At 40.8% G+C, this 23,833-nt stretch overlaps 1 protein-coding gene across 7 annotated transcripts in view; it reads right to left on the reverse strand.

The window, feature by feature from the left end:
* CASK (calcium/calmodulin dependent serine protein kinase) overlaps nucleotides 1-23,833 on the reverse strand; it is a 4,132,188-nt gene that overhangs the window by 478,363 nt on the left and 3,629,992 nt on the right. For all 7 annotated transcript variants that reach the window (XM_044072334.1, XM_044072332.1, XM_044072333.1 and 4 more), the window contains one exon: nucleotides 5,828-5,906. In XM_044072334.1, coding sequence (XP_043928269.1) covers nucleotides 5,828-5,906 — 79 coding nt within the window. The remainder of the gene's footprint in view (nucleotides 1-5,827; nucleotides 5,907-23,833) is intronic.

A 23,833-nucleotide genomic window follows, 5' to 3' on the forward strand; every position in this document is an offset into this window, starting at 1 on the left:
GATATTGCCAATATCCTGGCAGATCGATTTAGTGCCAACTTCACTCCCCTCTCACCTCCTAAAGGGCCCATCTCAATACCAAAAGATTGCCAAATTCCGATAATCACAGCCACACAGGTAGAAACAGCACTCTCCAAAGCTACGAATACAGCATCCATGGGACCAGATGACATCCCAGGCTGTGTACTACATGAACTACAAAATGAACTGGCACCCCACCTAAGTGTCATGTTTAATCATAGCCTCACCTCAGGCTTCGTGCCCACTGAGTGGCGCACAGATGCAGTTATCCCGATCCACAAGGACGGATCCACCTTGGATCCCGGGAACTACCATCCCATCAGTCTGACAAGCCTGATCTGCAAGGGCATGGAATGCATTACCATGGAACTTATAAACAAAGACATTGGCAACCTCCAGACACTGGACCCCATCCAGTTTGGGTTTGTGAAGGGCAGATCTTGTCTCCTGAATCTGATTGACTTTCTTTGAATCGGTCTCCAGAGCTGTGGACGAGAGTAAGGAGGTCCACACAGCCTATCAGGACCTCGCCAAGGCCTTCGACACCATCCTCCACTCTGGAATCATAGATAAACTTACTAAGCTGAGCATAAATCCCTACGTCACTTGATGGGTTGCCAACTGGCTTACTGACAGAACCCAGACTGTAAAAGTAGCTGACTCCAAATCCAGCTCCAGACAGGTGACAAGTGGAGTACATCAGGGTTCAGTCCTAGGACCACTCTTGTTTGGCATCTACTTCTCTGAAGTACAGGCCAACACTAAGGGACTCTGGCTAACAAAGTTTGCAGATGACTGCAAACTGGGAGCCATTACTGAATCCCCAAATGATGTGGATATTCTAAAAAAGGGCCTTACAGAAAGAGATGCCTAGTGCCAGAGCCATGGGCTCAAGCTTAATGCCAAGAAATGTATAGTCATCCCCTTAAAAACATGTACCCATAAACTACCACATAGGTGGCAGGACACTAAACATCGAAAGTGTGACGAGAGACTTAGGGACACAAGTGGACAGTGGTCTCACTTTCGATAACCACATCACCACAACAGTCAGGAAATCCTTCTACATTGCACACCTCATCACTAAGGACTTTTCATCCAAAAAAAAGGAGGTCATTGTTCCACTGTACTCATCCCCCATTAGACCCATTATAGAGTATAATGCCCCATTTGGTATGTACCTCACAAGACATCTGCAACAGCTGGAAAGGCCACAGAAATACCTCACCAAAAGAATCACAGGCCTAAAGCAGATGCCGCATGCTGACCGTCTAAAAAAACTCCAGCTATACTCTGAGGCATATCGTCTACTCAGAGGCAAACTCTGCTTAACATACAAGGCCATGTCAAACCCTGAGCTGTTGGACATGCTCCACTTAAAGAAATCCCAATCCCTCAGAGCCACACACTCCAGGGATCTAAACCTTATCATCACAATGAACAAAACATGCTGGAGGGATAGGTTCCTGACCCAGAGACTCCCCATACTCTGGAATAGACTGCCCATACATGTCAAGCAGAGCACCTCATTGGCCCTCTTCAAAAGGAACCCTGATGATTGGATGGGAGATAGGAAATTCACCCCTGGGATCATGTCAGTCACCCTGCTAGACAGGGGCCCAGAGAAATAAATATTGTGGGAAAAAAATTCCAGGGAATTGCTATGGCTAGGCTTGCATAGGCCTTAGGGCCGATAGCCTAGTACCAACCTATGAACCTATGATAATAAAGATGTTTCTTGTTAAAAAAAACACTTCAAGATACAAGTTAGTGAGAATGAGGGACTTTCCTCCTGATAACTGCAACTTCATAGGTAGTTTATAATAAGCAAACGGGTATGAGGCAAAGTCATGTGTAAATCCACAATGCAAAAGCCAGAAACACACACCAAAAAGGCTGATTAAATCATAAGAGTTTATTCACGACGACTGCATTAAGAAACAGGACTACAGACTGGTTTGGATGCATTTGTATTTTAATTAGTTCTTAGTTCATGAACAAACATTTTACAGAGGAGGATTGCCATCCCTCCCCCAGTGTCACCACCTCTGTATGGCATGTGGCAATGGGGAAGGACACAAGGTTGACAGGAATTTAATGGTGTACTTATTACTTTGCCATAAACCACACTTGCATTTTAAGAAGTAAAATCATAATCTTCACTTGATGGACCATGGCAATAGTAGATTTAGCCAAAACTTAGGTACCCATCACATGGGGAGAATGTACAAGTGGTACCTCACAATTCAATCACCTCGCAAAGTGACCATTTCACAAGTCAACCCTGCTATTGGCCACCCGGGAGTCCCGCAATTCAACCACTGTCTCACAATTTGACCCGAAAAAGAAGGCTGAAAAGTTGTTAATTGTTTCCTGTTGTTGTTGTGTTGTTTATGTAGTGCAGTTGTTTCTTTTAAGTGTTGAGACAAAGTGAAGAAATGGGGCCAAAGAAGAGTGGCACTGGCAGGAAAAATAAGTGGCTGAGCATCGAAAAGAAGAAAGATATCATAGGTAAACTGAAAGAGGAAGTAAAACAGGATGAATAGCAGAACAGTATGGGGAACAGTATGGGGTGACTAGGTCTACCGTCTCAACATTTTGAAAAAACACAGACAGCATCATGGGTGCTAAGGTGTCAAAAGGAGCAACAATGGTTTTGGACAAACACAGAAAAACAATTCATGAAGATATGGAGAAGATGCTTCTTGTCTGGATCCAGAAGAGGCAGATGAAGGGAGATCCAATAACTCAGACCATGACCTGTGAGAAAGCTAAGCTCCTCTTTGAAGACCTACAAAAAAAAAAAACTCCAGGAATTTAAAGCAAGTAGGGGATAGTTCCATATACTTAAAAAAAAGACGTGACATCCACAGTGTTCTGAGACAAGGAGAGGCAGCCAGTGCTGGCAAAGAATGTGCACAAAAATTTGTCAAGGAATTTGAAGAACTGATAGAGAGAGAGAAGGCTATCTGCCAGAACAGATTCTTAATTGTGATAAAATGGGGCTTTTGTGGAAGAGATTTCCAAGTAGGACTTACATAACCCAAGAAGAAGAAACTAGGAATCCAGGTCACAAAGCCCATGAAAGAGAGACTCACACTCCTCCAGGCAGCAAACACCAGTGGAGACTTCAAGCTGAAGCCTCTGCTGGTGTACCACTCAGAAACCTCAAGATGCTTTGGAAAATAGATTATAAAATCAAAACTACCTGTAATGTGGAAATCAAACACCAAAGCTTGGGTACACCAGTCAGTTTTAAGGATTGGATTTTCGAGGAGTATGCTATAAGTGTCAAGAAGTACCTGACAAGAGAACAATTTGCCAATGAAAGCCTGCTTCTGGACAATGTCTCTGCTCACCCATGACAGTTTGAGGAAATTCTTCAAATAGACTATGACTTCATCAAGGTTCAGTTCCTGCCTCCCAACACAACTTCTCTCATTCAACTTATGGATCAACAAGTCAATGCCTGCTTCAGGAAGCTCTACACTAAAGCATTCTTCTCAAGGCTCTTCGATGAGACCTATTTTTCAGAGAAAGCACTGAAGGAATTCTGAAAGACTGAGTGCAACATTCTTCATGCCACATCATTCATCAAAAGTGCCTGGGATGGAGTGTCGCAAAAGGCTGTTTGAGCAGAATGACGGAAACTGTTTCCTTCCTTTTCCCAGGGCGAAACTGTGAATGAAGCAGCTGAAGTGCTGCAAGACATCATTTCCACAGCAGAGCACCTGGACATAGGGGAGGTGGGAGAGGCAGACGTGGAGAACTGCTACAAGACCATGACCATGAACTAACAATGGAGGAATTTACAGCACTTCGAAGAAAAAGAAAGAGAAATTTCTTCTGAAGATGAGGATGCCAGGGGAAAAAGAACCTATGCCAGCAGCTTGCATTAAAGAACGTTTATCCAAGTGGAAGTAGGTGCAGGCTACAGTCTTGGAGTGGCACCCCAACACAGGTGAGGTGACATCAACAGGATGACAGACTTCTTTACCAACACAATCATGCACCACTTCAATACCATCTTGAAAAACAAGGACAGACAAGTCACCCTGGACAAGTTTTTTTTTCACCTACACCTGCCAAAAAACAGAGGGAACAGGCAGAACAGGGTGAAGAAGACTCCCCTTCCAACAACTAAAGACTAAGTGGAATCTGAAAATACTGTAAATATGGTGACATGTTCAGTTTTTGGCATGGACACTGGTGGGGCTGGACAGAGAGAATGGGCACAAGTGTATGATGCCGACTCACCTGAATGAATGAAAGACCAAGGAGGGGGGCCACTGAGCTAAGTCTTGAAGAGGGATTCAATAACAGACACACCAGTATACACTGTATTGTGTGTTATTATTTCTTTTGGGAGTGTGGACAGAAACTGTTGTAAGATGTTTTAAGTTACAATGTTGTTATTTCCTTTGGGATCTGGACAGGAATCCATTGTAAGATGTTTTAAATTATAATTTATATCACATTAAAGTGAACTAAATAAAACAATCATAATCAAAGACAACAGATATTCATTTCATAACTGCTATCGCACACTAGTGTAATGAGCATGCATTTTAGCTGGACAGGAAACATGTTACCCTGCATTCTTAGATGGATTAAAGATCAAATAAATTTGTTATGTGATATGTGAGCCATAGTTTTAGGAATGTACACTAGTCCTCCATTCCTCTTCCATCCCTCCTCCACATCTTTTCCTCCATTTAAGACATGCTCTACACTTCAAATCATGATGAGCTACATTCTTTTTTAAAATTTTCTTAGTGTGTTTTTTTAATTTTGTTTGTTCCGGGAATGAATTAAACCCTTTTCCATACATTTGTATGGGAAATGGCATCTTGCAACTCAACTGCCATTCCCAAATGAATTACGGTTGACTTGTGAGGTACCACCTGTATTCACAGCACCATTATTTATATTCACAATATGCATGGGGTGGTAAAGGAGTAACCAGAGAGGGTTTACTACCTATTAATACACAACAGTTTTCATATAAAATGCTATATCTACTCGTCAGGGAAATACAGTTAGAATGGTTAAGTAAAAACATTTCTGAATTGTATTATCCTACTTCATACACACACACACAAATATACTATAAAACCACGCATATTTATATTTCTACTTACATGCAACTCAAACTGCCATGTCCTATTCGTCATTTTGCATCTCGTATTGCCTTAAGGCCCAGGTCATGCCTGAAAACAGTTGCATGTGGCTAATTTACTAAGTTAAAAAAAAATGCCTGACTACATAGTCAGGTGCAGAACAGGAAGGGCCATAGAAATAATTAAACAAAGTGCTATTCTGCATGGAAGCATGTTTGTGCACTAAAAAATACACAGATCAATTGTTTTCAAAGAAAGCACTTTTCCCAATCAATGCACATCACACATACCCCTAAATGTCTGCTGCTGCTGCTGCAACTCTGGAGATCAGTGCTGGGCTGACATCAGTCTTCTGATAGCAGATACTGCACTAGCCGCTGAAAGTACTTCTAATAACTTCACTATGGGCCAGTCTTTTGTCTGGCAGACTGTTAAAACTGTATACACTATCACTAAGGGGAAGGGAAGGCAAAGTAAGGAGATACTCTCAGCTGTAAAACTATAATACACGGTTTAGATAATACACTTGTTTGACCTTGTAAGGTGCGAGGAAGTCAAAGTACCTCAGAAATGAGTTCTGTTTACATATATTTTACAAGACACTAGTATATGCAAGAAAATGGGCATAACAAAAAAGCATCTCAGCTAAAAGTAAAAGTACTGCAAGTAACAGTAAGTTCCATTACCTTGTCTATGAATCATCCCACCATGCATTATTCTTGCTACAATACAGTGGTTCAGTTCATTCATTTTTAATGTGATACCCTGTTAAAATAGAAGAGGAAATTTACTAATAAAAATGCAGGACATTAAGTATTTATTGTTACATGCCAAAAAGGGAAACACAGCAGTACAATGTCTTCACAAGAACACAGGTAGTGTTTAATTAAAGCAAAATGCATTTGGTACTTTTCTTTCACCAACAGAACTTCAAACTAATCCGCACTTAAACAGTCTTAACAATCACAAATAGTTATTTAAAAACAATAATTAAATCTTGTTTTCAATACACTCACAATACTAACTCTTGTTAGCTGTTGTTAAATGCTTGCAAACCTCCTGATTTAAAGAACTACATGTTAAAAGCATATAAAAACACTCTCGTAAAAGCACTGATTTGTTTGATTTTTTTTAATTTATATGATTTGTGATCTTATAAAAAAAAGGCAAATACAGTTACTTCACAAACAGTCTATCTTTGGTCTGTCTATGCTGGTTTCAAATCAAATATGCAGAATATGTTATATGTTTATGTGTATGTACATGGGTCCACTGATAAAGGTAAAGAAAATATATGCAGTAGGTAGTCAATGAGCAGCAGGCCTGATGGTACATAGACATGTAGTTTGCCCATACCACTAGTGACCTAGGTTCGTCCAGTATTTCATATTACTGAGCAAATGATTCAGCAGCCAATGGCCAGATTACCCCTTTAGAGGTGGGGATTAGGACAGGGCAGTGTTTTCAGGTAGTGCTAATCATATGTCTCCTGTATAAGTCTGGGGGCACAAAAGCAAGAGACAGAAAGGAACTATACACCCAATAGATGCCTTCTTTCAGAAACCGGTATAACACAATGAACTCTTGGCATTGTGAAGACAGCAATAACATTAATACAAAATAACTTCCTACTCTCCACAGCTCACTAGACCTACCCCCTGTAATCCTGCTGTTGCTCCTTATAAAACAACAATGCATACAGGAAATGAATGGGCACATAAACAGTATGGAACTCAGGAACCTGAGGTTAACAGAGGCAAATGAACCAAAAAAATAATGCAACAAAATAGCTAGCCACTGATTTCTACAAAGAACATCTGGTGAGTACTGTCACAAAAGGAGATACTGCAAGCACAGCTGTCTGGAATTTTGTAAATAATTATATGTCATTGGTGAATATCGAAATGATTTGTGTAAGATGCTTGTGTTACAACTGTATCAGAATTGTATGTTATGTGTATATCAAACTTGTTTGTATTGCCATGTTTTGAAAAGGGTTTGCAAAATGATTGTTTAAAATGGATCCACAGTGTGCCCTACTGGAAAAGAACAGAAATGTACATGCACTATTGTAACTGCGCAAATGTATATATTTTTTTACAGTGGAAACTGGGATATAGGAGGTTAACCTCACTCTAGTAAATTTCAGAAAAAACAGCTGAAATTAAATTACTTTATGGCAGCAAGGAGATGCAATGTCTGTGCTGAGAAGCTTCCTGTATTGTCTTGGAAGTGTTTTATTGTTTTATGACTTCCAGCATTTGCCATAGATCTGAGGTCTATGTATCTTCACAGGCAGATGCTAAATGCTACCAGCTGCCATCAATGGCTGTTTTGGGGCCTGAGAACTAGGAGTCAGATGACAAGCAATGATGTAATTCTGCAAGTTATCCTAGCAGTAATATTTGTGATATTAATCTGAGAACTCTCTGAGAGAGAGAGAGAGACAAAATTATGTACTCTGTCTTTGACCTGTCAATGTCAGCTAGAAGATCCATTCACCATATCTGCCTTGTTCTTAAGTAAGTTAACTAGGGTACAGTAATTCTCTTATAGCCAGGAATATCGGAAATAGACTTCCCATACACGAAACGTCTCTGGAATAGAATCCCCATACATGTCAAACAGAGCACCTCGCTCACTCTCTTCAAGCGCAATCCTGATGAGCGCATGGGAAACCACAAATTTTTCCCAGGGGTTCCATCTGTGTCCCTCACTGACAGGGGAGACAGGTGCTGAGTGAGGTTTCTTTTTAGGGATCAACTCTTGACTAGACTTGGAAGGGCCTCAGGGTCATTAGCCTAGTAACCTCCTATGATCCTTTATAGCAATGTTTAGCTTAGATGTTTTTCTTTATTTGTTTGAGACTGTCCTGCAATGTTGTTTTAAATATTTCCCGTGATTTTGAGCTCTGATGTCACTGTAATTATATACGGAGTATTTTCTTGTTCATTTATTATTTACTATTAAATACATTTAAACATTTCAATGTGGCTGATCTGTGTAGAGATATTTGTCACTGTGGTTATGTACTGAGTATTTTCTTGCTCTTTTTGGTCCCAAGCTTGAATAAATGGGAAGGGTTGCATCAGGAAGGGCATTCAGTGTAAAACTTTTGCCAAAAGACATATGTGGACAACAATACAGATTTCCATACTGGACCGGTCAAGGCCCAGGTTAACGACCGCCACCAGTACTGTTAGCCAACAGGGTGCTGGCGCAAATTGGGCTACTGTTGGCTGAAGAAGAAGAAGAGGGAGAAAGAATGCCCGAAGGCAGGAAGAGAGGTGGAAGGTTAGGATTGTGGTGGTGAGGGTAGAAACTTTGAATGCTGGTAGTACGACTGGTATAAGGAGAGAGCCAGCTGATATGATGGAGAGAAGGAAGGTTGATGTATTGTGCGTGGAAGAGACTAGATGGAAGGGAAGTAAGGCCAGATGTATCGGAGGTGGGTTCAAATTGTTCCATCATGGTGTGGATGGGAGGAGAAATGTGGTAGGGGTTATCCTGAAGGAACAGTATGCCAAGAGTGTTTTGGAGGTGAAGAGAGTGTTGGCTAGAGTAATGTTTATGAAGCTGAAAACTGATGTAATGATGAATGTTGTTCATGCATATGCTCCGCAAGTTGGGTATGCGATGGATGAGAAAGAAAAATTTTGGAGTGAGTTAGATGAAGTGGTGGTGAGTGCAACCAAGGGTGAGCGATTGGTGATTGCAGCAGATTTCAATGGGCATGTTGGTGAAGGGAACAGAGGGGATGAGGAGGTGATGGGTAAGTATGGTGTTAAGGAGAGGAATGCAGAAGGTCAGACAGTAGTGGATTTTGTGAAAAGGATGGACATGGCTGTGGTGAATATGTATTTTAGGAAGAGGGAGGAGCATAGGGTAACATACAAGAGTGGAGGAAGATGCACACAGGTGGATTATATCCTATGCAGGAGGGCCAGTCTGAAGGAGACAGAAGACGGTAAAGTGTTGACAGGGGAAAGTGTAGCTAGGCAGCATAGAATGGTAGGTTGCAGGATGACAATGGTAATCAAGAAGAGGAGGAAGCATGTGAGAGCAGTGCCAAGGATCAAATGGTGGAAGTTGAAAAAGGGTGATTATGAAGTGGAGTTCAGGGAAGAATTGAGACAGGCAATGGATGGCAGTGAAGAGTTACCGAATAGCTGGGTAACTACAGCAGAACTGGTAAGGGAGACAGCTAGAAAGATGCTTGATGTGACAACTGGACAGAAGAAGGAGGACAAGGAGACCTGGTGGTGGAATGAGGAAGTACGGGAAAGTTTACAGAGGAAGAGGTTGGCGAAGAAGAAGTGGGATTGCCAGAGAGATGAAGACAGTAGACAGGAATCTAAGGAGATGAGGCGCATGGCAAAGAGAGAGGTGGCAAAGGATAAAGATAAGGCATATGGAGAGTTGTATGAGAGGTTGGACACTAAGGAGGGAGAAAAGGACATGTACCGATTGGCTAGACAGAGGGACTGAGCTGGGAAAAATGTGCAGCAGGTAAGGGTGATAAAGGATAATGAGGGAAATGCACTCATGAGCAAGGAGAGTTTGTTGAGCAGATGGAAAGAGTACTTTGAGGGACTGATGAATGAAGAGAAAGAGAGAGAGAGAGAAAACGGATGATGTGGTGATAGTGAATCAGGAAGTGCAACAGATTAGCAAGGAGGAAGTAAGGATAGCTATGAAAAGGCTGAAGAATGGAAAGGCTGTTGCTCCAGATGACATACCAGTGGAAGCATGGAGGTGGTTAGGAGAAATGGCAGTGGAGTTTTTAACCAGATTGTTTAATGAAACCTTGGAAAGTGAGAGGATGCTGGAGGAGTGAAGATGAAAGTGTTTTAGTACCAATTTTTAAGAATAAGGGTGATGTGCAGAGCTGTAGTAACTATAGAGGGATAAAATTGATCAGTCACAGCATGAAGTTATGGGAAAGGGTAGTGGGAGCTAGGTTAAGAAGGGAAGTGATGATTAGTGATCAGCAGTATGGTTTCATACCAGGAAAGAGCACAACAGATGCGACGTTTGCTCTGAGAGTGTTTCTGGAGAAGTACAGAGAAGGTCAAAAGGAGTTGCATTGTGTGTTTGTGGATCTAGAGAAAGCTTATGACAGGGTGCCTAGAGAGGAATTGTGGTATTATAGGAGAAAGTCTGGAGTTGCACAGAAGTAAGCAAGAGTGGTACAAGAACTGTACGAGAGTAGTATGATAGTGGTGAAGTCTGTGGTGGGAGTGACTGATGCGTTTAAGGTGGAGGTGGGATTACATCAAGGATCAGCTCTGAGCCTTTTCTTATTTGCAATGGTGAGGGACAGGTTGACAGACGAGATCAGACAGGAGGCGCCATGGACTATGATGTTTGCAGATGATATTGTGATCAGTAGTGAGTGTTAGGACCAGGTTGAGGAGACCCTGTAGAGGTGGAGATATGCTCTAGAGAGAGGAGGAATGGAGGTCAGCAGGACTAAGACAGAATATATGTGTGTGAATGAGAGGGAGGATAGAGGAATGGTGAGGATGCAGGGAGTAGCGCTGATGAAGGTGGATGAGTTTAAATACTTGGAATCAACAGTTCAGAGTAATGGTGAGTGTGGAAGAGAGGTGAAGAAGAGAGTACAGACATGGTAGAGTGGGTGGAGAAGTGTCAGGAGTGATTTGTGACAGACGGCTACCAGTCAAAGTGAAAGGGAAGGTCTACAAGAGGGTAGTGAGACCAGTTATGTTATATGGGTTGGAGATGGTAGCATTGACTTAAAGGCATGAGTCAGAGCTGGACGTGGCAGAGTTAAGATTTGCACTGGGTGTGATGAGGATGGACAGGATTAGGAATGAGTATATTAGAAGGTCAGCTCAGGTTGGACGGTTTGGAGAAAAAGCCAGAGAGGTGATATTGCTTTGGTTTGGACATGTGCTGAGGAGGGATGCTGCATATATTGGGAAACGGATGCCAAGGATGGAGCTGCCAGGTTAGAGGAAAAGAGGAAGGCCTAAGATAAGGTGTATGGATTGGGTGAGAGAGGACATGCAGGTGGCTGGTGTGACAGAGCAAGATGCAGAGGACAGGGAGTAATGGAAACAGATGGTCCACTGTGACGACTGCTAACAGGAACAGCCAAAAGAAGAAGATGATTAAATATATTTAAACCTTTCATTGCGGCTGATCTGTGTAGAGATAAGTTCTGACAGTACTTGCATGTTTATTTGGTGACACTGTAGGCCACTCTTAATAACCTTGCTCTTGGCCATATTACCATTTGTATTAATACTAACATTACACAGTAGGATTGGACACCTTTGTTAAGGGACTTAAAGTAGCTGATAAGGAGCTGGCTGGTGGCAGTGATAACTACCTTGTAGTCTGGGAAAAAGGGGGCATAGCTAGTAAACCTGTGCCATCCTTTCCCAGTGTGTGTGTGTGTGTGTGTGTGTGTGTGTGTGTGTGTGTGTGTGTGTGTGTGTGTATAAATCAAACCTCAAAGAGTGTGTGTGTTTGTGTATAAATCAAACCTCAAAGAGTGTGTGTGTGTGTGTGTGTGTGTGTGTGTGTGTGTGTGTGTGTGTGTGTGTGTGTGTGTCAACTACTTGGCCAGGGACACGAAGCAATGGTTGGACAGAGAGGGTGCTGGAGGTCTTGGCTTGACCACTCAGCTGAAATCTCAACTCTATATCTGTGCCAGTGGGGAGTCTTATTGGGGACCTCGGAGAAAGAGGAAGAAACCAGCCCTGGACTGACTGTGGTCTCTGTGTGCTCTTAAGGGAAACTGCACTTGATGCAGAGAGCTGCATCTGGAAATACTGTGCGTGTACCTGTCATCCTCACAGTGTACTTCCCCCACTGGTGAAGATTGAGGCTTCTTGATTACCAGTCCAGTGGTGGGGCATCACAAGTACTAATGTACACAAGGGTATTTGCTGTTGTAGGAATACAGGTTCTGAGTAGATGAGTCACAATTGGTAATCTGGAAGGCAGAGACAGAACACATCCTTCTTTCTTCATTATTTCAGAAGCACATTCTGGGTGGTACCAGAAAACAAATGCAGGATTATTTAGAAGATTAATCTCAACTAGAGCTACAAACAAACATCAGAAATATGAATGCTGTTAATATAGAAGCGCAAGAGTAAAAGGGGTGTAGAAAAGTATTGCATGAAGTAAGTTACCTTTCTCCAGAATCAATAAAATGGAAAGCTATAAATGATAAAAATGAGGAGCATCTGACAAAGGGCCATACTGCTTAGCAAGGTAATTCTACTTAACTACTTGGATTCATGGAATATGGGTTAATAGGGCTCTCTGTTGTTTGGCATTTACCTTCAGACATCCAATCCAACATACCAGAAGTGTGGTTTTCCAACCTTGTTGATAAGTGAAAGCTCATCCACAGATATTAAACATTTCCAGAAAGGGCATGAATATGCATGTGTATGGTGTATCAAAAACATGCTCAAGCTAAATGCAAAAAAGTTCAACATAGCAGCATTTGGGAATAAAGTTTATCCCACCTCATATGTTCCAAACAGTACTCCTTTTTCATACATATACAGTCATAAGAGACCTGAGTTCTTATGTACATTGCTCTGTTTCATTTAATCATCATGTTTTCATCACATTTGGGGAAATCCTTCTATCTGGCCAAGTTAATTTCCAAGGGAACATCATGAAGATCCGAAGAAGTTATCCTGCCACTGCACTCTTTCTTTATCAAGACCTATTCCTGAATAAAATTGCCCCTTTGGTATGGATAAATCCAAGTACACCATTCAACTGGAAATGCTTCAAATCTTTCCAACCTAAAAACATTAAAGGTGTTAAATCTTTCAACTATCCCAGTAGATTAGCACAACCCAATTTTATACCTCCCCTTTTTAAGTCATGAAAGACCAAGTCCTATCTGACCTCTTATTTCTTTGCAAAATCAGTGGCTTTACAAACATCTGCACCAACAAATAAACAAGGCTATCTAGAGAGATAAATTCCTAATTCAGTGTATTCTCAGCCCATGAAATAAGTTACCATTACAAGTCAAACAAAGTACTACTTTGACAATTTTAAAGCAAGTCATAATGATTGCATGAATACACACAAAGTTATGGTCATCATGTATAGCTCATCTGAGTTTGGGAGGTGAGCATCAAGTGCTTGAAAATGGAATTTAGAAGCGTGTCTGTTTAAAGTTGCACATGGCTAGGGATTTTATGGACCCCATGACCACTTACCTAGTATTACCTTTGTAAAAGATTGTTTTGATAATACCATTTAATCTGGAGGAGAGAGTCGCAACCTCACTTTTTAATTCTTTCGGTAACACAAGTACTCTCAGGGAGCAAAGTCTTTTGGCCAAGAAACTGAACAAGAGAGCAGACCTTCACACTGACTGTTAACAAGAAAGTGTCTGTTGATGCAAAGAAATACTTTGCACGTAAGCATTTTAAGAATGCAGATGTATTTTAAAACACTGTTGCTATTAGGACTGGCTGTATTTTTTCAACTTCTATGCAGCCACACCAGGCAGTCCCAAAGTGAAATGTGGCCCCAAAGCTTGCAGGCTGCTGACCTCTCACCATTAGTGAATACAACTACTGAAATTATATAAAGAACAACAAACTGTCTTTTCTCTAATCATCTGAGCTGCAAGGTAGGGCAAGAAAAGCAGTACCTGAATTTGTTAGTGGTTTGGACATACAATGGTCATCAGAATGACTTTGTACATCCTAAATTAATATAATCATAAGCCAAGGCCTAGGAGGCTTTTGTGCTGTCAGATACTGTTAGTGACAGACGAGGAGCATATTATTCAACTAGTGTAGGTTTCTGCAACACTTACTGGACAAACATAATGAATCAAGAAGGAATCCTTGACTGGTATCAATAGGAGTGAAAAGGAAAAGGAACTAATACTGGATAATATATCTTAAGACTTTCTGTCAGTCTATCGTACAAATTTCTGAAAGAATGGGAAAACAGCTTGAGGGGTCAAAGTAAAGAGGCTACTTATGGTCCTAATGATGTGAACTACAGACTGACATAGACAGAGAAGGGCTGGACTATCCTATTTACAATTATTCTTGGGAATCTCCTTTGAGTGGTCCTTAACAGCTTTTGAATCCACTCTGAACTCTTTAAACCTTAAACTCTTGTGAAAGAGAAGGCCCTTCTCAGATACCTTTAACTCCTTACTCCTTTTTAATCAAGAAACGTGAATATTCTGCTGTACACAATGTCAACAATTTAAAAATATATTCACCGCCTTGCTACATTAAATTAACAGTAAGAAGCTGTACACTTAAAGATGAGGAAAGGATTAAACGATCTGTGACATAAAAAGTGCAGCTGTAATCACTGCTCTACCCTCTCCACCAGTAAAACCAAGGTACACAAAGTAGGAGTGTTCCTCACATTTAATAATGCAATTTAACTCCACAGCAATACATATATAAGGTCCTCAAAAACACACTGGATCCTGACAGTGGAACAGTAAAGGCCTGTATCTTTATTGTTTAATTAGAACTGCTTTACTACAGTTCTCCGGACTGCTCCAAAATAAAAAAAAACACAAATTATACAACTTTTTACTTAATCTCCACTTCTTTGATCAAGAAGATTAGACATGACACAGCCACCTATGCTTTAGTAAAAGACTATGTAAAATAATGTACGGTGACTTTCTTCTTTCATATTAGATGTCGCACATAAAAGTGCTTTAGAACCTTGTAATAGCAAACTCTGACAGCTGCTTAATGATGGTCCCTCTTGTTCTGTTCTCACCCCAGTAAGGGGATTGAATGGACCAAATGGCCAAGACAGGGATAATGGTCAGTGAAAAGCACAAAAATGATGAAAGGAAGATGTTTTACGAAAACTGTACCAAAACACTGTTTCAGAGAAAAAGTGAATGACTAGAACTTTGGAGAGTATGTAGTCTTAAAAATAATACATTCACTCAAAAATCTAAATGTCAGATTACTGCAGTTCTCACAGAGTGAGTAAGAAACACTTCTACATCATATTCAACAGAAAGAAAAATCAGCTTGGTAGTCAAGCAGCCATTATCTGCCATCAAATTTTACATTTTTAAGTAAAAATTATGACCATAGATAGAACAACCTACACGTTTTGATGATTATGAACATATGTCAGTTTTCTGGGTTCATTATTGATTGAGGCTCCTATTCTTTTGCGGATAAGAAAGTAATGAATGCAGAACACTGAGAAGCAGATCTCAATGACCCCCATCATGGCACAGTGAAGGCCATGACACTGTAAAAATGAAAACTTCAAAACCGATTCTGTGCAATGGCCAAAAGTGTAAGATGACACTGAGTCATCATCATCATTATCATTATCAACTCCCCTTCCCCCATTTTCTACATGGATCAGGGTGTTGCATCAACCATCTCCATGTCTCTTGATCAGTGGCAACTGGTGACTTCAATTCAAAGGGGAGGGGCTGCAGAAGACAGCTGAATGGGTGGGGCCAATGGAAAGGGGTGTGTCCAACTAGAAAGGGGTGGGGCTATGCTCAAAACCACAAAAAAATAGGACATTAATTAAATACTCTCCCCTGGGTGCCAAACTGTCATTATGAGAATCCAATCAAGACAAAATGAGGTGGAGAAAAAAAATATTTCAATGCATTGGCTACATGACAGCTTACTTAATGTCTAAATAGAAACAAAAAGGTTGCGAGGCATGAAAAAAATAAATTACTTTTAAATACATTACTGGAATGCCAGTCAATATCAAGTATAAAAAAAGGAAGTAGCACTCAACTCAATCCACTTCTGCTTGCACTGCAGTTCTAATTATAATTTATATTCAGCTTTATAAAAGTGCCAAGTAACATGTAGCCAACAACATGCATTTTCTGAATAATAAGAAGCATAAATCAACAGTATAAAAATATGACAGAAAACCAGAACATTCTGCAAAATCTAGGACAGATGAAACGCCACTGTACGTGTGTCTACCTTGGATGGGGGGATATTCTATCTGCACACTTACACTGCTCCTTGCCTTGCTTAGACACATCCAAAGGCAGTACATGGGGGAGTGTGGTACAACAAGTATGTCACTGTTACAATTTGAAATGTCTCTAGCTGACGGTGATGGCCCTGACACATTTGTCATACTCTCAACCTCATAGCAAGAAATATGGACAAAGCCCAACAAAGGCCCAAAAATAAGGACAAGTTTTAAATATTGCTCTTACAAACTTAGAAAGTTAATAAAATAGTAGGTCTTGCATTAGTATGAATTTTCTGAAGGGTATGAAATCTGAAACTCAAATGTCTGTCATTTTCTAATTTCAATCTTTAATGATTTGTCAATAATTTGCCAGAATGAACCAAAAATGTTATGCAAAAATCTGGACATTTTGTGAACATCTGTGCACACAGACTCTCTGCCTCCATATGCAGTTTATCATTCTTCTCTAAAAAGAAGGATGCAGCAGAAGAGCATGTAAAGTGTGTGTGTGTGTGTGTGTGTGTGTGTGTGTGTGTGTGTGTGTGTGTGTGTGTGTGTGTGTGTGTGTGTGTGTGTGTGTGTATACACACACACACACACACACACACACACACACACACACACACACACACACACACACACACACACACTTCCCTTTCACAACCTTCCCAAAAAATTCAGAAGGATCCCCCATGTTCTACCTAGTCAGAGGGAACCAGCAGTTCAAGAAATCAAAAACATCCTGTTAGAAAAAAAGAGCTATCCAACATGTCCCCTCAGAACAGAAAGAATCCAGAATTTCCTGAAAATTCATTTTATTCTAGAAACACCAACTCAGTAAACAGAAACATAATACTATCAAAAGTAAGCATGTGCTTAAGAAGCAGGGTGAATGCAAGTTTCGGAAATGCATGAGACTGACACATTAATTCACTGGCTGGCACATATCGAGTCAGAACACTATACTTCATATGGCCGACCGCAGAACATCATCAGTTGTTTTCCTCTCATTTATAAAACTAAGCTAGTAAAAGAAGTACCCAAAACTGTAGAGGGTATTTAGAAAGTACTTATCCTGGATTCAGTCACTGCTGCTATGTCAAACACTGAATAGAACAGCAAATCAAACTCCCAATACAATATAATGAAAAAGTGCAGACATTTTCCTAAGCAAGTTGGAACGTAAAAATTTCCCTAAATTGTTTGAAAAGTTTGCATTTACTTAATACTTTCTTGATGTAAAACACATTAGAAAGCATAATGTCCCCCACCCCACCATATGCACACATATACCCATGCGCGCCGATACACACCCGACCAACACCAAGTTAGATTTCACTTTGCTTCACTTCACTTCTAAATGGCATACATGGTTCTGCAGAAAAATGCAATTAAAAACAATTAGGCTGTTACAGACTGGGATGTTGCTTTGAGAATATAAATATTAGAGAGCAGACCAGTTTAGATTTTATGAGGTGTATAACACACGCAGATCACTCTCAGGGAAACTATTATCCCTATACAAGATCTGATAGACCATTGCCCTAAATTGCTTTGGTTTGTTTCCTTCAGTAGAAATAAACGGTAATGACTCTGACGGGATAGCCTTTTGCTGGCACAACCTGGATTCTTTCTAAATTTTATAATGTGAATTATCCTTTTTCGTGTTGGCTAGCCTCAAGGGCTTGGCATTGGTTAATGCACATCAACTACTACTGTTCCCTACTGCTTCATTCTCGCTTGGGTCTCACTACAGCTACTGAGCAGCAAACAGACAGATCTCAATACTCCCATCAGCATCCCCCCACCAACACCTCCTCCTCTTCCTGTGTCTCTGAATAATATCATGACAGCAGTCAGTCAGCAAGAAAAGGGAAATAAATAGCACAGACCTACAGCTGCAGCACAGGCTTCTTTGTCTACATTGTGCAATAAGAGAGTTGTGCATTACCTGGTGTAGTTTAAGTACCATCATCGGTGGAACTGGCATTGTGTTTGCTTCCTTTGTGTCTTTCTGCCTTTCACAATGTTGCCGAGTAAAATGTTGTGTTCAGACGGCGATCAGATTTGCATGAGGTAAAACTGACATCATCTTGCAGCACCTGAACTTTTACTCTGATTTAGGGACTAGTGTTTGAGCCACAGAATTTCCATGCGTTGCCACACTAGGGAAGCGTATGTTTTTTTTTCTAGACTTGGTTGTGCATTTACCTGCAAGGAACAATCACTCGTAAAACTGGGTTAGAGTGTACTGTCTAACCTTAGGTATTGCTAAAACCTTGGATTTCAGTGACCATTTTACTTTAAGTGCCATTAAGCCGGTTCGTAGACAAAGGATCCTGCACAGAGTAGACTAACCCACCTTCTGCATTCCCAACCACTGCCCCATCCTCTCTCCCTTCTTAGACCTATCTGTGCTGCTGACCGGGCTACCTTAGTATCTAATGAAAGCTGTGTGTTGTGTTGTGACTGTCCCTTGCAGAAATTCAGCCTGAACCTGAAGCTGTAGTAGTTGCAGGTTGGCTACCACACTCGCATAACAATATTACACAAAATGCACATGGCATCAGGTAGTAGACTATTTACAATATGAAGAAGCGGTAGGTAGCTGAAGTGAGTCAGCTGAGCAACCTTGTTTTAACCACATTAGAAGACAAAAAAGAGGAGAATACAGAACACAACTCCTTATTTGTCAGCGAAGGTCCCTAAGAAAGGTGTCATAGGCCTTGAGCTCACAAGGAGCAAAACTGCACAATAATATAGCACTGTGTGCACCTGCCCTGGAAAACTGATATTAAACAGTGGGCCAGTGGCAATGAATAAACAATCAAGCAGAATAAAAAAAAAAAAAAAAAAAAAAAAAGAGCAAAACTGGTGGATGTGATTGCAATTAACTATTTAACTGCCGTCTCATTTCCATAACATCAGTCATCACAACATTAAACATTTAATTAGCGCAGAGTCCTGCAGACATACTGAAAACAGAAAAACAATGTTTAACTTTTGCAGTATAAGGTACCTACGTCACCTGACATTACTATTAAAAAATTGTTGGTCCCACACAATGAATCATGTGAACTGCAGATGCATAGGATACACAATCCCACAACCTGTATGATAATAACCAACCACCATAATACTATTAAATTAATTAGAATAAAATGCATACATACCAACAACAGATGAACAGACAAAAAAAAAAAAAAAACTATAAAATATTCAGTTCAGTCTCAGAGTCAGCTCTTAGAAAGCTCAGTCATTAGTACAGGCACACACTGTCTGAGCGAAGTTATGAACCCCCTCAACTCAGTAAACCAAAGTACTACTACTACTGACGGTTTCTCGCTCTCTTTTTCACAGCACGCAAAGTGCGAGAAGAGATCGAGAACCAATCAGTAGCCATCCATGTCACTTTCATGACTGCGGAAGTGGCAGTCCAATCCCCTTCCATTTTTACTGCAGTTATAAACCACATAGACTTATGGGCATCACTAATGCCTTTTCTCCTTAACCTGGACTGCTTTTACATCAGTCTGGATTTACAGAAACTAGATTTTTTTTTTTTTTTTAAAAACCTGGAATATGCCGACCATGCGCAGTAAATCCTTAGTTCAAGTTTAGGGACTTTAACAGTCGGACTTGCAGCTAAGCAGCTAGCCCAGTACACAGTACAAAATGATAAATGAAATATAATATTTTATTTTTTAAAATGTTCTAACAACTTCTTTTTCTTTTTACAGCTGGGAGGGCTGCAGACCGATGGTACAAGCCGCCACTGCTCTTGATTCAATTTCAGTCTCCTACCTTCTACGACAGCCAGACAGCCATACCTGACTGCTGCAGATCTTCTCTCACTGAACTAATTCATCTCTTTGTTGGACACCCTCATTTCCTCATGCCTTCTTTCTGTTTGTCCCCAATCATCTTCTGCTTTCCTGCACATATGCACAATCCATCATAATCTGTTCTACTTGACATCTTCCACAGCTGGAGCTACTTGGGCTTCTGCAACAATGTCCACTCTTCTTCGTACATCCCACAGTGTGCATCCTACCATTGGTCTATGGTACTTCATCTCCATCACTTCTAGCTTCCTTAGCTGCTTTGCTTCACTGCCCAGGTTTCTGTACCACACAGTAGTACTGGTTGCAACATTGTTTTGTACACCTTACTTTGTCATCTTCATCAGCATTTTTCTGTCATAAACTATGTGACAAAAGACGTACTGCCAGCACAGCTAGCTGGAATTTTGTAAATAATTATATGTCATTTGTGAATACCAAACTAATTTATATAAGATGATTGTGTTACCAATGTATTAGAACTGTATGCCATGTATATATCAAACTGCTTTTTACAGATGTTTGTGTTGAAAAGGTATTTACAAAGTGCTTGTGCTTAAAATGTATTCACAGTGTGCCCTACTGGACGAGAACAGAAATATATATGCACTACTGTAATTGTTTAAATGTATATATTTTAACAGTGGAAACTGGAGTATAGGAGATTAACCTCAGTCCAGCAAACTTTAGGAAAATATCTAAAATTAAATTGCTTTACCAACTAGGCCGTAAAGATGTTTCAATGCAGCTAGAGATAAAAAGTCTGTACTAGGAAGCTTTCTGTATTGTCTTTGGGGTGAAGTAATTGCTACTTTGGAAGCATGAAGGAATGCAATTGTTTCATGACTTCCAGCACCTGCCAAAGATGTGGGCAAAAGCCCTTGTCTGGTATTTTTACAGGTGGATGCTAAAGACTGCCAGCTTACAGCAGAGGGAGTTTTGTCTGGGAACTAGAAGTCAGATGACAAGAAGTGATGTCATTCTGCAAGCTATCCCAGCAGTAATACTTTAGATATTATTTTGAGAAGTCTCTGTGAGACAGAGCATTCTGTCCTGGACTTGACAACAACAAGAACCACTCACCACATCTGCCTTGCTCTATAAGTAAGTTGCTAGGGTATAGTAACTCTCTTAGACACACAGTCAGTAATATAGTTAAACAGCTTAGCTTAGATTTTGTTTTTCTTTATTTGTGTGAGCCTGTATTGCAAAGTTATTTTAAATATTGTCTGTGGTTTTGAACTCTGATGTCACTGCGAATATATATTTACTACTGTCTTGTTGTTTTATTATTTATTATCACATATATTTAAACATTTCATTGTGGCTGATTTGTGTAGAGATACTTATGTTTTGAGAGTACTTGCATATTTATTTGGTGACACTGTGTGGGCCCACTTCTAACAGCCTTGCCCTTGGTCAAACTATCATCTGTATTAGTATTAATATTATACAGTAAAATTGGTCACCCTTTGTTAAGGGCCTTAAAGTAGCTGATAAGGAGTGACTGGTGGCAGTGGTAGCTACCTCATAGTCTGGGCACAAGGGGGAATAGATAGTAAACCTGTGCCTGGCTTTCCCAGGTGTGTGTGTGTGTGTGTGTGTGTGTGTGTGTGTGTGTGTGTGTGTGTGTGTGTGTGTGCATAAATCAAACCTCAAAGAGTGTGTGCATCAGCTACTTGGGCAGGAACACAAAGTACTGGAAGTCATAGCTTCGTCACTCAGCTGAGATCTCAACTCTATAGCTGTGCCAGTGGGGAGTCTTACTGGGAATCTGGAGAAAGAGGGAGAAACCAGCCCTGGACTAACTGTGGTCTCTGTGTACTCTTAATGGAAATTGCACTTGATGCAGACAGCTGCATCTGGAAATACTGTGTGTGTACCTGTTATCCGCCCAATGAACATTCCTCCACTGTTGCCAGTGGTGAGGATAGAGTCTCCTTGATTACTAGGGGGGGAGCTTTGAGCAGCCTATCTGTCGCTGGAGGAGTGGTTTCAGCCCAGACGTTAGTAGTTTATTTGCCATTTTGGGCTAATTTCTATCTCTTTCACTTCCCTGCTACAAAAAACGCATTTGAGCGGTTTTTGCGCTTGTATTCTGCTCAGCAGGTGCCTTCTATGTGTCCTGCAGAGTCTATAGCAGCAGAGAGACAAAAGAGAGACTTTGGAGTGATTAAGTATCATTTATCTGCTTTTCTTGCTGTCTTAACATAATTCTGCCTGAAACGCAGATTTTGTTTTAGCGTTCCTGTGATTTAAAAAGTTTGTTATTGTTAGATATTGTACTTATTTGCTGCCTGCACTTGAATTAAGTTGTTCTTGTGTTAAATAATCTGTTTAACTGTTGTAGGCTACACACTAAAGTGTGATAGCCTTTTCTGTGCATTTAAAGTGTTGTTTTGATTGTATCTGCTATATTTTCTGGAAAAAAAAAAAATGATGTCCCGCCTTCTGAACTAGTACAGTCCAGTTTTCAGGTTATTGCTGAATCCAGGGCTGTGTTACAAAAGTTTCTGTGTTGCCCATACCTTACTTGGATAGAAGGAAGCTTCTCTGTTCACCTGTGAGAGAGGGGAGTTTTGAGCAGCTTATTTGTCCCTGGAGGAGTGGTTTCAGACGAGAACTTAGTAGCTTGCTGGGCAGCGCCGGTTAGCTAGGGTTAAAGTATTCCCGGCTCCACAAAGTCTACTCTTCAATTTTTCCCTTGGAACTAGACAAACCTTCAACTTTAGCACTCAAACCATTCATTTCACAGCCAAGCACTTGTTAAAAACTCATAGCAAGCACTAATTAACCCTAACACTAGACCCCCCATAATGTCCAGAAGGACAAGTCTATTCGTCCCCACCAACCAATCAGAAAAACAGCTTACTCTACCTACTCAGGCATGTCCAAAGGGCAGTTTCCAGTATACTCTCCAGTCCAACTGGTGAATCTGGGCATTTTTGAGGCAATGCTACAGCTGCCTCATGTACACAGACAACCCTATCCTCCTACCACCTAACATTAACATATGCAAGAGATGCAATTATACAGCCAAACAGGAGGCAAAGCTCTCTCAACCCAAGACTGGAACTGACAGTCAAGAGAAGAAGGCTAATACTTGCAACACACCACCAGTCTCACATAGAACTAATAAACCACCACCGGCAAATAACACACAAATACATGAAAACATACTCGGAGGCTCTAAATAAAAATCTGCAAAAGCAACAGAGACCTCCAAAGAAAACATCCAAGTAACCTCTACACCCCATCACCAACCATGAAACACATACTTTACATAATCAGTGTGCCATGCAATCACAGCCCTTAAGACAAAATAACATATCCAACACGCTAATAATAGGCGACTCTATAGTCTGGCACACTGATGTCCCACTAACCAGGCTGGGCAAGGAGAAGGTTACAGTTAGCTGCCGATCAGGCGCCAGGATCCACCATATAAAACAAGCACTCAGGTCACTCCAGAACAAGTACAAATATGACTCTGTCATTGTCCATGTTGGTGTGAATGACCCGAGATGCACCTCCCTGGACTACATGAAAAGAGACATGGAAGAGCTCTATGATCCTGTAGCCCAGGCCGGTATGACCCTGATCCTGAATTGCATACTGCCCTTACCAAGAATGATACCACAGTAAAGAAAAAAATAACCAATTTCAACAATTGGCTAAGTTTCTGGTGTCACTCAAAGGGGATCCATTATCTGTCTGCCTGGGATGACATGCTCGACAAGCCACGTTGCTTTACAAGAGATGGCTTGCACCTGTCACCCTTAGGCTTTCGAATACTGGCCAAGGCTCTTGCCACCCCCATAGTGTTTTTTTTAGGCAAGGCTCAAAAGACAAACCCACCATCATAAATAGCACAAG

This window comes from Protopterus annectens, chromosome 5.part0, assembly GCF_019279795.1.
Source record: "Protopterus annectens isolate FY-2018-M chromosome 5.part0, PAN1.0, whole genome shotgun sequence".
Taxonomy (NCBI): domain Eukaryota; kingdom Metazoa; phylum Chordata; order Ceratodontiformes; family Protopteridae; genus Protopterus; species Protopterus annectens.